A 16,619-nucleotide genomic window follows, 5' to 3' on the forward strand; every position below is an offset into this window, starting at 1 on the left:
TCATTTGTCAAAGCCGATCACACTGGACACTTCAGAGGGTTAAGAGTCACCATATGCGGTTTACACCATGAGGAGTATGGCAGCAACGTCAATTCTGAGAATGACGGTAGAGACGAAAGCATCTGTGGTATCCCCGGGAAACCATTCACTTACTCCCCATGTTCTGTGGCACCCCTGAAAGTATCGATTATTAAGTGGACACAGAGTCTAGGGCATAGTTTTGATCCCTTTACATAAAGCCACAGGTCTTGAAGACTTGCCCAAAGCTAGTAGTGTCTGTATATCTGTCCATCCTGTCTGTCCCTCCCTGCCCCCCTCTCTCCTCCCCTCCCTCCCTCTTCTCCCTTCTTTCTCTCTTTTCTCCCCTCCACCCCTCCTATTTCTTTTGCAATTCGGGGCACTCCTTTCCAGCTGTGTCTGGATCTTTCAGGGCCTCTGGGATGAGGCTGTGTGATGTCTCCACGGTTCTCAGAAGAGTGAACCAGCTTTGCAGCGGGCCTCATCCACCCTGTGCTGCGGTCTGCCCCGCACAGCTGGTGCCAAGGTGGGGGTGGGGGACAGGTTCACCCCGGGGACCCCTTCCTTGGATCGAATAATGACAAAGGGGCCCTGTGGCACAGCTCAGATGCTGTGTCAGCGACAGACTCTGCCGGATTTTGGCCAATTGAGACGGCTGTAGGTACTCCCCACGTGGGCCGGATCCAAGAAGGGAGACAGGCTGCCTCTTGGCTTACCAAACTGACATTGATGGGCCTCCCTTTCTGTCCTCCCTCCTGGAGTGTGCCCTGTGCACCCTGCTCCCCACCCCCACCCTCGGAAGAAGTGGATCTAATGCCTCAACTGAGAGAATGAGATGTTCTGTTATTTTTCATGGGAAATTAAACCTGACCCTGCTGTCAGTTAGCTCATGCCAAGGGAGGATGGATGGCCCGGGCCTCAGCGTTAACCCCTGCTCAGAGCACGTGTCTGGCGGGGGGCCAGGCATGATGTCACCTGTCGCTGGGGTGGGGGTGGGGACGGCAGCCCAGGTCAGAGAGCCTCCATCCTGGGGGCCGGATGATGGTGAGGGCACTGGCGTGTCACCCGCCACAGTCCACCTCTGACGCGGCTGACACCTGCTCCTCCGGGGGAGACTCAGCCTCTTCCTGTGTCTTTCAGCCCCCAACTCTACCTCGTGCCCCGCTGAGGAAAGCTGGTGGTCGGGGCTGGTGATCATCATCGCGGTATGTTGCGCCTCCCTGGTGTTTCTCACTGTGCTTGTCATCATTTGCTATAAAGCCATCAAAAGGTGAGTGCTCACAGGGCTCTGAGCCCCGATGGGGCTCCACCTGGGCTGGGGCCACTCCGCCCACCCCCATCGTGTTTTTTGAAACCATAAAAATTGTTAAGCATTTAACAAGCAGGATGTACAGTGAATGCCCATCTTCCTTCAGCCAAGCATTGAATGAGCGCCAGTTACGTGTTGGGTCCAGGGCAGTGATGTGTGTGTGTGTGTGTGTGTGTGTGTGTGAACAGTATCCCTACCTGGAAGTCACAGCCTGCCATCAGGAGCTCACTAAGGCGCCTGGGAGTATGGATATAATCCTTGCAGGGTGCCACTGGATGGAGCCACCAGGAGGGCCCACGCTGGTTTGGAGTAGGAACTGGGGTTTGGGGTCAGATCTAAATACCAGTTCAAACCGTGTGACCAGGAAGAAAGCACTTTAACCTCTTTGGCCCTCAGTTTCCCTACTTGTAAAATGGGAGGAAAGAATGGGAATGCTCCAGGGGAGTCCTTAATTATGCCAACAGCAGACTGGCTTTCACAGACACTGCTGTCCTTTCTGCACCTACCAACTCACTTTACCTTTCCAAAGTGATCACCAGTCACCCCCCCCCCCATGCTGAGCTGGGGGCTGCAGCGGAGTGTGGCTAGCACTGGGGTCTGAGGAGGTTCAAGTAGTGTCTAGGGCCCTCAGTCTTGCCATGTTGTGGATGGCAGCCCCCTAGAGTTACAGAGCAGCAGGCCCTGACCTCCAGGCTTCCCAGCCTCCAGAAAGCACCCCCTCACCAACACCCCTCCTTCCTTGGAGGACAGAGGCAAAAGACAAAAATGTTGCGAAACCCCTAAGGGTCCTAAGCATTGTTCATCGATTTCTAATACAGTCTTTGAAAATTCCTGAAGGCCCCAACTTAGGGGATATATATTAAGAACAATTGTAACAGCTCAACTATTTCACTTTAGCCTTTAATCTGTTGTTCTTTTGGACTTCACTTTAATAATTCAAAAGCAGGAAAAGTAAAATACTGAGTTAAAAGTCCTACAACGAATGCGCGTTCAGGCATGGAAGGTGGAGGGCCAGATAAGGCAACAGCCTGGGAGTGTCCTGGTGGCTCGGCGGCAGGACATGAGGGGGACAGGGCCCGGGTACAGCAGCTCCACGCAGAGAGGCCAAGCCCTGGGGATCTACCTCCCGGCCAAGAGCCCCCTCCACCCCTTGTTCTCAGGCTCCAAGGCTGACAGTGTCCAAAAACAAGAAGAAGACCTGCAGTGTCGCCAGCTGTGGCGTGCTGGGCTTTGTTTTAGCGGAGCTGGGGCTCTTCCAGGAAGGTGTGCGGGGGCACCCCCTCACTTCCCCTCAGAGCAGCCCGAGGGGCCTCCTGGCTGCCCTCTGTCCTCTTCCATAGGCTCTGAGCTCTTGGTTCCTGGGTCTGTCAGTGGCCCAGAAACACACGGAACTCAAGCCACAAGGCTCAGTTGAACCCTTCCAGGGGTGTGGGCAGGTCCTGGATGTAAATGGGGCTCGTGAAGTCCTCCAGGACTAGTAAGGGGGGGCGATCAGCACCCCTAGGATCAGGACACAGGGAGGAAATCGTGCCACAGGAACTAGAAAACCTAGAGAGCCTGAGACTCAAAAGAGGGGTTGCTTCGCAGGAGCTGTGATTGGAACAGATGGAGATGAACCCCTAAACAAGAAAGGAAGGGGAGAAACACCCCAACATCTCTCCACCCTCCCTAGTCCTCCTGAGGGTGCATGTCATTGGCCAAACCCAAGGAACAGGGGAGCCCAAGACATGCAGAGGAAGGCGTCAGCCTCCCGGGGCACAGGGCAGGGAGAGAGGACAGGACTGAATGGGTGGGTGACCGCAGAAATAGAGACCAGCCAGCGCTGCGACAGCACCATGGTCCACACCGTCCTCCGCAAGCTTTCGGGCCTTGGAAGAAGGCCCAGCCCTCTGCTCCTCCAGACCTCATAATCCAGAAAGGGCATCCCAGCCCCCAGGGCGGACAGTCCGTGACCAGAGGGGGCTCCGTTTAGGGTCCAGCAGAGTCAGAAATAGAGGCCAGCACCCCAGAACCGGCCTGGGAGGAGGCCTGTGTGGGAGGCTCAACCCCTTGGGGGACGAATGGGCAGCAGGCCGGGCTACAGCTGGTGGGAGAGCCGATGCCCCCTCCTGTTGCCCAGGCTGACCTCTGCTGGGGGCTGTAAGAGATAGCACCATGCGAGCCAGCTGTCTGTCTGCATTTTTCTCCGGAGTCAATGGAGGATGTCTTGCTCACGGCCAATTCTTTCTGGTTAATAATTCATTTGAAACATGCCTCTTCTCTCAGGAAACAAAAGCATTTCATGTCACTGTAAAACCATTAAAAGGAAAATTCAGTGATGAACCCGGGTCTTTTTTTAACTCTCACAGCCTGGAGTCCTGGGGGAGGATTTCCGAGAGATCTTTGTGAAGGGCCCCCACACAGCCTTTGGGAGCCAGCTCACCGGGAGGATGGTTCTAGAATCAGCTGGGGTAGGAAGGTGGTTCTGGAGATCCCAGGTTGGTTTGGCATCTGGGGTGCAGGCCACAGGACCCACAGGCTTCTGCAGGAGTGGGAGGAGACAGGAGCAGGTGCAGAGCGGCACCCCGCAGAGCCCCCACAGGGCCTGACCTTGGTGGGAGATGGGGTCTCATTAGCACTTTGGACTCACAGACTCAGTGAATCGAACTGCAGCCTGAGTCAAAAAATGCATCCAGAGTCCCAACTCGTGCTAGATGACATGGTGCTTGGGGGTGAGGGGCTCCAAGGGGAGGAGCCCAAGGAGGAGCACCTCCCCCAGACCCAGGGCCACAAGAGGTTTCTAGGAAGGGGGAGGGAGTTAATCAGACCAAGGCCTGATGAGGGCTGCCGCTCATTGGGACTGACGCATGCAGTGGCCCCCAGGTCCCCTGCCAATGACCCCAAACTCTGCAGGGTCCCCAGCCCGGGAGCCCACACAGCTTGTATTTCAGTGGCCTCCTTGCCTTGAGCTTGCTGTGAGCAATTCTTTCTTTCTTTTTTTTTTAAGATTTATGTATTTACATGGGGGGAGGGTGAGAAGGGCAGGGATGGGTGTGGAGCAAAGAGGGAGAGAGTAGCAAGCAGACCCCAAGCTGAGCATGTAGCCAGGACCCTGATATCATGACCTGAGCCAAAACCAAGAGTCATACTTAACCGATTACACCCCTCAGACACTCTCAGCAGCTTCTTTATTCACAGCTGCAGGGTGATGGAGCCCCAGAGCCCTTGTGTGCTCTGCACCCTGAGCTTCCACCCAGGGCTCCTCCCCACCCCCAGGCCTGGCATGCACATGGCATCAGACAGCCTGGAGTTGTTCGAAGAACCCAGGACTGGGAGTCCAGAGCTCTGTGCCCCGTTCCCAGCTGCCCGCCCCCCCCCCCAGCTCAGCAGGTGTCGCTGCCCTCCCTGGCCTCTTTCCCTTACCTGTAGGGCATTTCACTGCTCAGAGGCATCCATGCAGACGGAAGTGCCTGCCAAAGTCTAGGCCAGGCGGTGGGGCCGTGCTTGGCACAGGGGCTCCTATCCTGGGTGCTTTGGGCACCATCTCTGCCCGCGGGGTACCCACCTCATGGGGGGAGGAGAGGGTGTTCCACCCTCCGAAGGGGAGTAGCCGAAGGGACTATCAAGCAGAAATAAGTTGTAAGCAGACACAATGAAAGAAGCCGTTGGTCCAGGATGGGATGGGGACCTCAAACAACAATGATCCGTGAGAGTCACCGAGACAAAGCTCCAGGGTGCAAGGTGCCCAGCGCCCAGGTAGGAGGGCCAGGCCTCAGACCCCTAGCTGGCCAGGGGAAGGAAGTTCCCAGGCCCCTGGACTCTTACGGGGGTACCGTCCCAGGGTGGTGTCTTCAGCTTCTCTGACAGCCACACCGTTGGTGCGGAGAACACCTGTGCTGCAGAGAGAGGACGCATCCCCATCCCCTTCGGGCCCCTGCCTCGAGTCGCCCCCACACCCCCGGCCCACAAAGCACACCTTTCCTCCTCCAGCCGTCCGCGGCCCAGGCCTTCACCTTCTGCCATCGATTTGCCAATTAAGCCGCTTGACGGCCGCCTCATTCTGATTTAAGGGTATTGGCTGACAGATGGAAGAGGCTGCAGAACGGTGTGGCCACCAGTGTGGCTGGTCCCGCACACCATTAACTGCAGACAGTGAGCAAGCGTGCTGCTCCCTGGGGGTGGGCTCAGGTGCACGTGTGTGTATGTGCGCGCGTGTGCCCGAGGGTGCCAGAGCACACACATCATCACTGAGCCCTAGGGCTCCCCAGTTTGCTCTACAGATACTTACTGAGCACCTACTGTGTGCTGGGGATGAGACTAGATGCCAGGGATGTAGAGATACACGAGGTGAGCTCCTGCCCCCTCACGAGGGGGGAAGTGGATTAAATACACACACACACACACACACACACACACAGGCAAGTTAATAAATGAGGTGCTTGGAACACCTGGGTGGCTCAGTGGTTGAGCATCTGCCTTTGGCTCAGGGCATGATCTCAGGGTCCTGGGATCAAGCCCCATGCTGAGTGGGGAGTCTGCTTCTCCTTCTCCCCCTTCTTACCCCCCCCAGCTCATGTCTCTCTCACTCTTTCTCAAAAAAAAAAAATCTTTTAAAGAAAAAAAAAAGGGGGCGACCCGGGTGGCTCAGCAGTTTAGCGCTGACTTCAGTCCAGGGCGTGATCCTGGAGACCCGGGATCGAGTCCCACGTCAGGCTCCCTGCATGGAGCCTGCTTCTCCCTCTGCCTGTATCTCTGCCTCTCTCTCTCTGTGTCTCTCATGAATAAATAAATAAAATCTTTTTGAAGAAAGAAAAAGAGAAAGAAAGAAAGAAAGAAAGAAAGAAAGAAAGCAAGCTGTTAAATAAATAAATAAATAAATAAATGCTTTTAAAAAGTGTGAGTGCTGTGAAGGAGGGGGAGGACCAGGGTGCTGGAAGAGAGAAGAAGAGGTCAGGGGTGCTCCTCCCACCCCAAGGCTCAGGAGTGCTCTGCCTTCCTGATGCAGCTTTAGATCAGAGAGAAAGCTTAGGGTTTTGTACACCCACCACTGCCTTTTTTAATGGTTATTGAGGTAATACATGCACATAGCTTGAAATGTCAAATGTGCCACAAGCCTAGTGAGAAAAGCAGAAGCCCCCTGAAGGCCCCCCGCCCCCCCAGTCACACCCTTGAGAGACAGCCACTTCGGGTGTCAGCTGTCCCCATCCTCCCTCCACGCCCTAAGCGATGACTGTGCCGTTATGAGAATTCTCTTTCCATTTTGCACATTACCTGTTGACGTGCCAAGATCGGACAGAGCGGCCACCCGGTCCCCACCCCTGCCTACAGGTGTCCCCCGGGGGGGGGGGCGCTGACTCGCGTCCACCTTAGCGGGACCGCGTCCTGTCTGCTGCGGAGCCCCCTCGTGTAGGTGACGGGCGTGCTCCCCTGGAGTCAGCGGTGCCTCTGGATGCGGCAGGTGGCTCTGTCCCCGTCCCCGGGAACTTGCACACTCAGCCCTCCCGCCCTCCCTCGCCCCTCTTCCGTTTCTCTCTCCAGCCTGATGCTGCGGTGGGGATTTTTTCCAAGATCTCTCTTGAATCACAGACTCCACAGCAGTCAGCCAGGGAAGTTAATGTTCTTCTCAGAACTGACATTCTCTTTGGAGCTTCGGGCGAGGGGCGGTGGCCAAGAAGGGTCGGTTCTTACTGAGTGTGGCCGGTAGAGAAGACCGGGTGGCCTGGGGCCATGGAAGGCCACCGAGGGGTGGAAATGAGTTTCCTGTGGGGTCGGAGCCAAAATGAGCCTCCAAGGTCGTGGGAGGAAACTGAGTCCTGGCTGGGGAGGAGAGCAGCTCAGGTCACAGAGGTTCCCAGCCCTCCTGGGTGCTCTGGAGCTCGCAGGGAGCTGCCTCTGGCTGAGCACTGCTAGCTGAGCCCTTCCTGCTCCTCACTCAAGCCCCAGACCAAGCGCCGCCTCTCTGACGGGCTTCCTGGGCTGGTCTGGATCCTTCTTCCCCGCCCAAGCCCTGGAGCTGTCACTTTGCCTGATTCCCGACTCTGCTTTCTGCTCTAGGCAGGTTGATGTTGGTGTCTACAGGTGCATGTGCCCCCGCGTGTGTGTCAGGGACTGTGTGCACACTTGCACGCACATGCGAAGGGGGGGTGGCCATCTCGCCTTCCTCGTCCCTCTCCCTGACTGTGTCCAGCACGTAGTCACTAGTCTATGACTTTCTGTGGCTTGAATGGAGGCTTGTTTACGTAGACTTGCCAGATTCTACTTTTTATTTATTTATTCATCTATTTATTTGATTAAAAAGTGACAGCACGTACCTGCGCAGAGAGGGGAGGGGCAGAGGGAGAGAGAGAGAGGGAGACTCTCAAGCAGACTCTGAGCTGAGCCCAGAGCCCGACACGGGTCTCGATCCCACGACCCTGAGATCATGACTTGAGCCGAAATCAGGAATTGGATGCTTAGCTGACTGAGCCACCAGGCGCCCCCAGATCCTACCTTTTAAATTAGCAAACTCAAATAAATAAATAAATAAATAAATAAATAAATAAATAAATAAATAAATAAAAATTTTAAAAAATAAATTAGCAAACTCTACTGAGAATTTTGGTAAACTCGGTGTTTTCTCTCACTCCGGGTGAGTGAAGTAAAATCTGCTTTTCGGGTGGCATGTGCCCGGTTCTCAATGCCTGGCCTGTCCCAGTTGGGGTGTCCTCCACCCTCTGCCCTCCCCCCGAGCCCTGGGCTCCTCCGCCTTCTTGCTGGGCTCAAGCTGGAGTGCATACGTGCTCAGTGACTCAGCGGCCCCCCACCTGTGCCCCGAGTGACCCGGCCTCCTTCCCGCCTGGGTGACACCCTCGGGCCCCGCCATCTGCTGCCGCCTCCTCCCGCCCAGGGCGCAGGCCACCAGCCCAGCCCTCGCCCCCTGCCTCCCGCCGACCTGCACAGTCGGGATCAGAGCTGGGCGGGAGGAGGACAAGACCGCTGGGGCCCGGGGGCTGAGGACGGGAGTGGAGCCCCGCACCCAGCCGCCTCTCGCTGAGCTTCCAGGAGCAAGACAGTCACCTTGAATGCACCTGGGATCCCTGGGGTCTTGAGACTGGAGCTATCTCTGCACCAAAACTTCCTGGGCCAGGTGGGGCCTGATGCAGACACTTGAGACACAGCCACTCCCATCTGTCACTTTTCCCTGCTGTCCCCCTCCGTTCCTGTAACAACACCCCCCCCCCCCCAGGCGCCAAATCCAACCTCTCCGGCTGCAAGTGGAAAGCACCGTGTCTAACTGTACCGGGAGCCAGGTCAAAGCTGGGGTGCTCCGAGGAGGGACCGCCTTTGGCCGGGCCCTGAGCACCGACACATGGCCGTGGCTGCTCCCGGACCATCTTCCTTCCTTCGGGACCTCGGCTGGATTCAGGGAGCAGATTCTTGTGCTTGGCTGTAGGATCAAGCCTCAGTCTTCCAACTTCAGCACCGGTGCCCTTTTCCCCGGGGCGCAGGCAGTCCAGGGCTTGCTTTTCCTCAGTGGTGGGGTCAACACACAGGCTTCTTTTGAGTCCCACATGCCACAGTATCTCTCATGATTATCCCCCGCCACAATCCTCCCTCTGAGAAGAGATTGGGCCCAGAAGGGGCAAGGGCTCTGTGTTTCCCCATCTGCTTTGGGCTGAGATGCTTATTTGGGCCCATTTATCCCCCTTGCCCTGCCCCCGACAAGGGACCCACCTGCTGTAGTGGGAGATGGAATCCCATCCTGGTGGTAGGAGGCAGGCAGGGGTGAGCGGCTTTGTCTGCCTGGCATGCCTCGTGCAGTGGAGCCACTTGGCACCGCAGGCCAGTCATTGACAGGCCCATTGTGGGCATGCTCAGTCCCAATGGCTGGGAGACCCAGACAGGTCCCTGCTTTTGGGGGGGGGCCCTTTTGTCACCAGGAAGCTCCATCCCTCACTGAACTCATCTCTGTAGACAGGCTGGGTAGAGGATGTGGGGCAGGGCCAGGGCTTAGACAGGAATCCCTGATTTAAGGAGGCCTCCGATGGCTCCCCGCTGCACTCGGAATGAGATCCAAACGCCTGGGCCTGCTGGCTGGGTCCAGGGGCGAGCAGAAGCCCATGAGACTCACGGACACCAGCCTTCGGCTTGCTCAGCCAGAGATGCCTGAACAAGGACACCCTAGGGAGGTGGTCCAACAGTGGGCTCAGCTGGAGCGCGAGGATGCTCGTCAGCTGCATCCCTGGCTCACCTTCCCCCAGGTGAGGGAGGAAGTGGCGCCGGGTTAGAAAGGACTCTGCTGCTCCTCACGGTCAGCGACACCCTTGGTGGCTCACACGGGCTTTTCCTGGCTTCTGACCCAGGTTTGGAGACCTCTGCAGGCCACAGAGGCAGCTCATTGTGGGTGGATGTGTGTGTGTGTGTGTGTGTGTGTCTGTGTGAGTGGGGTGTATTTGTATGAGTGTGTGTTCTGGGGTGCAGGTGGAGGGGAGGATGAATGCTTTTGGAAGGGGGAGTCCGAGGCCTCTGAACTTTGCTGAAAACAGACCCTTCCGTGGGGCACAGGAGGCAAGAAGCGAGCCAGCAGCCCTCCCTTCTCAGGCTCCTCAGAGCTGTCCCTACCTCCAGCTCCCACAGCAGAGCAACAGGCTAAGGGGGGGACTGGTCAGATCATTGTCAGTGGGACCCTAGAGGGGTGCCTGGGGCCTGCCCCCCCCAGGCCTGCCATGCGGGCAGAAGCCGCTCCTGCAGAGGCTGTGGCTGGTGCACGTGCCCCCGGAGCTGCAGGCCCAGGGCTCCATCAAAGAACGCGGAGGGCCCACTGCTGACCAGCCCTGGGCCAGGGCGCAGGGGTCCCCGGTGGAGAAGCCACCACCTGCAGGCAGGAACCCCAGACGCGGCCAAGGAAAAGCTCACTTCCCTTTCTCTTGGTTTTAGGAACCAGGCCTTGTAGGGACTCGTCTGTGGCCATCCCTTCCTGCACCAGGGTGCAGATGCCTTTCTTTGCTCTAGCGGGATGGCCCAGGCTGGCTCAGAGCGCCGCGGAGCCACGCTGGGTCCCAGCGAGCCTCTCTGGCATTTCCGGAGCCCCACGGGTACACACAGTAGGTAGGACGTCTGTGCAGACGGCAGTGGAGCGTGCCCGGGCCCGCGCCTTGCTGCCACCCTTCCGGCAGCAGTACCGGGAGCTAACAGACACTTACGGAGCACTTCCTCTATGCCAGGTGCTCGTCTGAGTGCTGACCTGCATTAACGTCTCTCCTCTCATCAAGCCTATGGGGCAGACACCCTTATGGTACCCATTTGACATGTCAGGAGACTGAGGCATAGACGGGTTAAGTGGCTTGCCCAAGATCACACAGCTCGACGTGGTGGGGCCTGGGTTTACTGAACCGTGACCTCGCAGCCCTTGGGCAGCGTCCCCCTGAAGTGCCCTGCTAGTGGAAGGACAGCACAGGGAGGGGCGAGGTGGAGCCATCTCCCGCTGTAGATAAAACCCCAGATTCCACTGGGCCTCCGGGAATCCCAGGAGGGCTTGGGGAGTGGGCTGGGGCAGCAGCCCAGAGAGTAGAGTGGTCGGGGCCTCAGCTCTGGTGGAGGAGGCGAGCAGACCAAGTCCATTTCCCAGGAGAACCTTCAGGACAGCGTCCCCCTCTCCCCTTGCCGTGCCCAGGCTCTAGGAATGCTCCCGGTGGTCCGGGGGTGGGGGAGGCTGTGCCAGCCACAGGTGCCACTCTGCTGGGTGGAGCCCCTGCCCACACCCCCTCCGTCCTGTCCTGCTTGGGAAGCTGGCTAGGACCATTGGCAAGGCCCTGGGGCTGTCCCTTTGCCTTGTCCTCAGTGTCCCTCCAGCCAGGCTTGCTTCCTGCCAGGCCCTCTGTGCCAGCATTTCCCTCCAAGGCCCCGGGGACTGCAGAAGGCTCTCCTAGCCAGCAGCCTGGCCGTGGAAATGTCGCCTCTTCTCCTGGCAGAAGAAATCCCGCTGATATCCTCCCCTCACCCTAAAGAGGTGGAAACTCTGTGCCCTCCATGCTTTGCCCATTTCCATGGGGTTCCAGGCCCCTTTTTTCATCTCTCCAGTATCCCTTCTGGAAGGCTCTTCAGCGTTATCTCCCCTGACCCAGACCTGCTCCGGTTGATTTTTCAGACCGGGCCCAAAACTGAACATTTATTAGGGAGAAAGCTGTGTGGGTTTGGGCTCCGAGGTTTTTCCCATTCGTGGTTCCTGGACTCCCGTTTCTGATGCCCACCCTCCCCCTCGAATTTTGATGACAAATGTAGGATTCTGGCTGGAGCCCATCAGCGTGGGCTCTCCCTATAAGAAAACGCACCCCCTCCCCAATTTCCCAGACCCTGCAAACTCAGAGTCGGAGATGAAACCCACCCAGCAAAGTCAGAACTGCTCGAAGCCCCTGGGAAGAGGTAGGTGGGCAGAGGGGAGCGAGGAAGGAGACCCAGGGACAAAGGCCGGTTTCCACGAGCCTATAACAAACAAGGCAACTGTCTGACCCCTACCAACCCGGGGCCTCTGGGAAGTGTCCGTGAGTATCTCCATAAATAGGGTTTGGGGAATGTGCTGGGTTAAAGCAAAACGAGGCCTCTTGGAGGCCTCTCCAGAACTTTTGGAACTCTCCAGGAGGAGGGTGGTGGGAGGTGATAGGATCCAGACCCCGAGCCAGGGGACAACCCTTGCTGGGGGATGCTGACTTCATGAAAAGCTGTCTGGGCAAGGATATGGTAGGAGCAGGTGGCAGTCCAGGCCCAGACACCAACCAGCTCAGGGACCTTGGGCAAGTCACCGCTCTCCCTAAGCCTCAGTTTCTCCATGAGATGAATCCCTTAACCCCAGGCCTAGCTTCTCCAGAGGACCATTGGGAGAGGGGACAAGAAAATCTGTAACGGAGAGTGCTTTGCACAAAGTGTGATGCACTGCAGGAGGAAGTGCTGGTTTGCATCTCACATTTCTGGAAGCCACCATGGCTGAGCCTGACACCCCGAGTGAGCACACTTGGGTTTCTCTCTGTTTCGTGAGCTAATTCTGCTGCAAGAAAAAAGGGAAGAGTTAATAGCTGTGATCTCAGGGTGTCGCCTCCGAATGGGCCTGAGAATCCCACCCGTGAAACTGCTAACAACCACCCTGCAGACCCTGCCTCCCCTAAACTAATTCACCTAAGACTCTATCCCATAGACACCAGACTCTCAAGTCTGGAATGAGCTTCAAGTGGCCCAACATCAAGTGTTCGAAAACCACTAGGGTGCACTCCTTTAGTTTGAAACTTTACTACCACCACCTCTGCCACCATCAACCCAACACCACCACCACCGTGACTAATGCCAGCATCGGCTGCACCATTACCATAACCACCGCCATCAAGCCAACCACCACCATCAACACAACCACAGCCACCACTATTGTCACCACTGTCATTACCATAGCCACCACCGTCACCACCTCCACCCACATTACTATTCCCACCACCTCAAACCCCATCACTGCCACCAGCATCACCTCCTCCGCCATCTTCTTCATCATGTTTTCCACTTAACCTCTGATCACACAGAGGGAGCTGCAAAATCCAATCTCTGGCACCTCTCTGCTTTTCACCCCCAAATATTCATCCTCACATCTGCGTGCTCATAATCAAAGAGAGCAAAGCCTGACTACATGTCCTACTAGGGTGACCATACGTTCTCCATTCTCATTTGTCCAGAAGAGTCCCAATCCATTCCTGTTATCCCTGCTTCATTATTAAAAGCTCCCCTGTTCCGCTCTCAACCGTGCCCTGGTGTGTATGACACTTTACGTGGTCACCCTCATTGAGACCACCTCCAGCATCCTATTGGCCCCCACGAGGCCCAGCAGCCCAAGGATGCTAACCCGGAACAGAGCCCGGTGGGCTCACCGGAAGGACACAATACCCCCACCCCAGTCACTGGTCATTAATGGATGTCCCTGCCTCCCCTCCCAGGAAACCACTGAGAAAAGAAGAGAACGGCACCAGTGTTGCTGAGTATCCCATGACCTCCTCGCCGAGCAACAAAGGGGCCGACGTGAACAGCGCCGTGGTGTGAGTCTGCAGACTCTGGACCTGCTGGTCAGAGGGGCACATTGGTGGCTTTAGTGAACACGGGAGAGCAGGTGACAGGAGCTGAGACCGGGCTTGTCTGGGACTTCTGAAGAAGACACCATCCGCTCCCCAGCCTTGCCCCAGGTTGCCCGTCTCTTTCCTGGCTTGTATTTGATTTACCATCTCCCAGCCGCGCTCTGACGAAGCCAGGGAATCTGTCTGTCTGCTGGGCTGGGGAGGCCTCCCACTTTAGCCAAGAGAAAGGTGATCCGGGGATCCCTCCCCAGCTGGAAAACCTCTCCTCCTCCCCAGCAAGCCCGTCCGCTTCTCCATTCACCTTGCATCCCCACGGAAGACATCGGCACAGCCATGAGATGTCCCCTTCCAAAGGTGCTTCCCACCCATCTGTCTGTCACCCCCTCTGTGACTGTCTCCCACCCATTCCCACCACACCCCGACCCCTGGCTCTTGACTCCTGACCCCCTGCCACGGAAGGCTGTGAGCCCAGCCTGCAAAGCCCCCTCCTGACTGAGCACGCAGAGGGGCTCTTACACCCAGACCTAGTGTCTGACCTTCCAGGGGCCAAACAACTCTCCGAACACCAGGCCGAGGCGCCAGGAAGGACAGAGGCCCCTCTGCCTGTCCTCAGACTCATTCCCACACCTGATCCTCATCGGAGCTGATGCCTCCGTGTGAGCCAGGCCCTGCCTTCCCCCGGCAGAGGCCACCCTTGTGCCAAGCCCACCGTGGGCACTCTGGGCTAGGCTGACCCGGCCTGGCACTGGGTCACCCCTACGACCCCCTGAGGCCCTGGCCGGGTACTCAACCCCCCTCTCTAGTGCCCTCAGCCTCCCCTCACCCACCAGGCACTGGTGTTCTCTCGAATGTCTCTTCCCGAGGTCCTGTGTTCTAAAAGTGCCGAAACCTCCAGAAGGCTTGGTGGACAAAGGGAAGGAAGGAGGATGGAAGGCGAGGCCTCTCCAGGCCTGGGAATCCCAGGTGGCCCCTGGCCCCGTGGGCATGTCATTAGCCCCGTGGAGACCGTGGCCTGTGGCTTGGCCTCCCCCGGTGGATTGGGAGGACATTCCCCACCCAAGGGTTCCCTCACGTCCCATCCAGTTGCTCAGAAGGAACCAGACACATTTAACGGCTCTACCCTCCCGGCGTGGGGACTTAGCTAGGCGGACCCTGCCCACCGCCCAGGCCACCAGTGTAGTTCCCAGGAGGGCCTTTGGGCCATGGTGAGACTTGCCCATCCAGGTAAGCCTGACAGCACACGAGTCCCCATGTGAGCCCGGACCTTGGAAATCCATTGTCCTGGAGCCCTTGCGCCCCTGGAGTTGCCTGTGTTCCGTTGTGTTTCAGAGAGCAGAGGGGAGAAGGTGAGTTGCTGTGACTCCAACCCAGGTCCTCTCCCCAAGGTCAGCAGGAGGCTGAGGATAGGCCCAGGCCCACATCCTAGCAGAAAGGGTCTTTCTTTCCAGTTCTCCTTCTGTGCGAGGACCTGTTTGGGGTTTGAGTTTGGATTTTGCTTTCCTTGCCTACCTTAGCGTGGCACCGTGTCACCGTGACCTTGGCCATTGCCCCAAGCCGGTGAGTGCTCTGTGGTCCTCTCCGTCCATGCCTTCCACTTCCCAGAGGGATGCAGAGCCAGTGACAAGAGGCTAGAGGGTGCAGGTCTGCAGCAAGGCGCCTTCCCTCACGCTGAGTCCCCAGCCGTTTCTTGAACAGATACCCAAGCAGGACCCCTGCCCTGTGCACAGGCCACCCCAGGCTCAGAAATGAGGGGGAAAAGGGAGAACCTGGGCTAAGGAGTCATGGAGCAGTGGGCAGCCAGCCTGGAGAGACATCCAGGGAAGCAGGGCACAGGCCAACTTTGCACAATCCCACTGGCCCCACCTTCCCTGACCCAGGCTTCAACCTAGGAGGTTTTACAATTGGCCAAATCCTTCAGGCCCTGGCAAAGCTCCCCATGAGGAACCTTGACGACCACCCACCACGCTCTGGGGCCAGCATCCCCTTCCCTGGGGCCACAGCCAAGGCTCTGGGAAAAGCAAACATTTGTGCGTAAGTTCCCCCAAATTGGGTGTGTAAAACCTCTTGCTCAGTTAGTGAAACCAAGAGAAGAACCCAGTTTAAAAAAAGAAAAAGTACCCACATGAGAATTCAACCCACCAATCCTAGAACTGGCCATTTGGAAACTCTCCCACGTGCTGCAAGAGAACTTCACCGGATTTTTGGCTTCAGTGACAAAAAGTGACCCTAAAAAAAAACCCCACAGCCTGGCATTTGAGCTCAGAACTTTTATTTAAGGAATGTATCTGCAGTCCCTAGACACAGACCAATCCTCAGACTTGCCCAGACTTTGAAGCTGAGAACGAAATGCACATTTCTTCTCTGCGTTTTCTCAAATAGATATTTTTTAACTGTCTCCTAGTTGAGCCCAGCTTAGAATGGCATATAGGATCTCCCAGAGTTTTTAGGTGTTCCTTAGAAGCTTCTAAAGCAAGTTTTGGAAGACTAATAGCTGTAAAAAATATAGACCTATATATTATATATAGTCATATATATATATATTTAAAGAGATATCTATATCTATACAAAGTTCCCGTACTCTCTGGCTCTGTACAAAGTCCGACCTGGACACCCCGGGTCGCGGGCGCTGTCTAATGCATGAATGTAAATACCCCGAGGCCTGCCTTCCCGACGGTGCGCCAAGTGCACGCAGGAAGAGGCCTCTTGTCTCTAGGAGTCCTGACTCCAGGGACGGATGTCAAGTCTGTGTCGTCTTGTCCACCAGCGAGCCGCTGCTGTGGACGGAGCAGGACCGCCAGCACTGGGGGGCCATGGATGCTACTCACAAGGACGAAAGTACCATGCCTTTTTTATTTTCAATAAAAATGTACTTATAAAGATGATGGTTGGTTGTCTTCTGGGGTGGGGGCTGGTCCTGGGCGGTGGGGGGCATGGGAAGGAGAGAGGGTGCTGAGTGTGGGGGGTGCTCTTGCCCCGAGGCCCTGCTACAAACCCAGAGCCGGGCTAGGTGACTCGCCTGCCTTATTTCCGTTCAGTTTTCTCCTACTACCGCATGGCCGGCATCTATGGGGACTCTAAGGTACCAATCCTGCCCCCCTCCCCCGACCCATCCATCTTGATCCTTGACTCCGTTGAGAGGAGGGTGACCAACTGTCCCAGTTTGCCAGGGCTGGGAGGTTTACCTAAAACGTGGCTCTTCCAGGGCTAAAACCAGAGAAGCGCCAGGCAAA

General features: G+C 56.9%; 1 protein-coding gene across 2 annotated transcripts in view; it reads left to right on the top strand.

The window, feature by feature from the left end:
• PRIMA1 (proline rich membrane anchor 1) overlaps positions 1-16,215 on the top strand; it is a 59,987-nt gene extending 43,772 nt beyond the window's left edge. Inside the window, exons 4-6 of one of the 2 annotated variants that reach the window (XR_008661680.1) lie at positions 1,159-1,288; positions 13,255-14,946; positions 15,308-16,215. Coding sequence is in view for 1 of the 2 variants with exons in the window: in XM_055304233.1 (XP_055160208.1) it covers positions 1,159-1,288; positions 13,255-13,357 (233 nt within the window). In the remaining variant the exon portion in view is untranslated. Of the gene's footprint in view, positions 1-1,158; positions 1,289-13,254 lie in introns of both variants that reach the window. The other variant, XM_055304233.1, reaches the window with a different exon arrangement.
• Positions 16,216-16,619: the final 404 nt, after the last annotated feature.

This window comes from Nyctereutes procyonoides, unplaced genomic scaffold (assembly GCF_905146905.1).
Source record: "Nyctereutes procyonoides isolate TBG_1078 unplaced genomic scaffold, NYPRO_anot_genome, whole genome shotgun sequence".
NCBI classification, from domain to species: domain Eukaryota; kingdom Metazoa; phylum Chordata; class Mammalia; order Carnivora; family Canidae; genus Nyctereutes; species Nyctereutes procyonoides.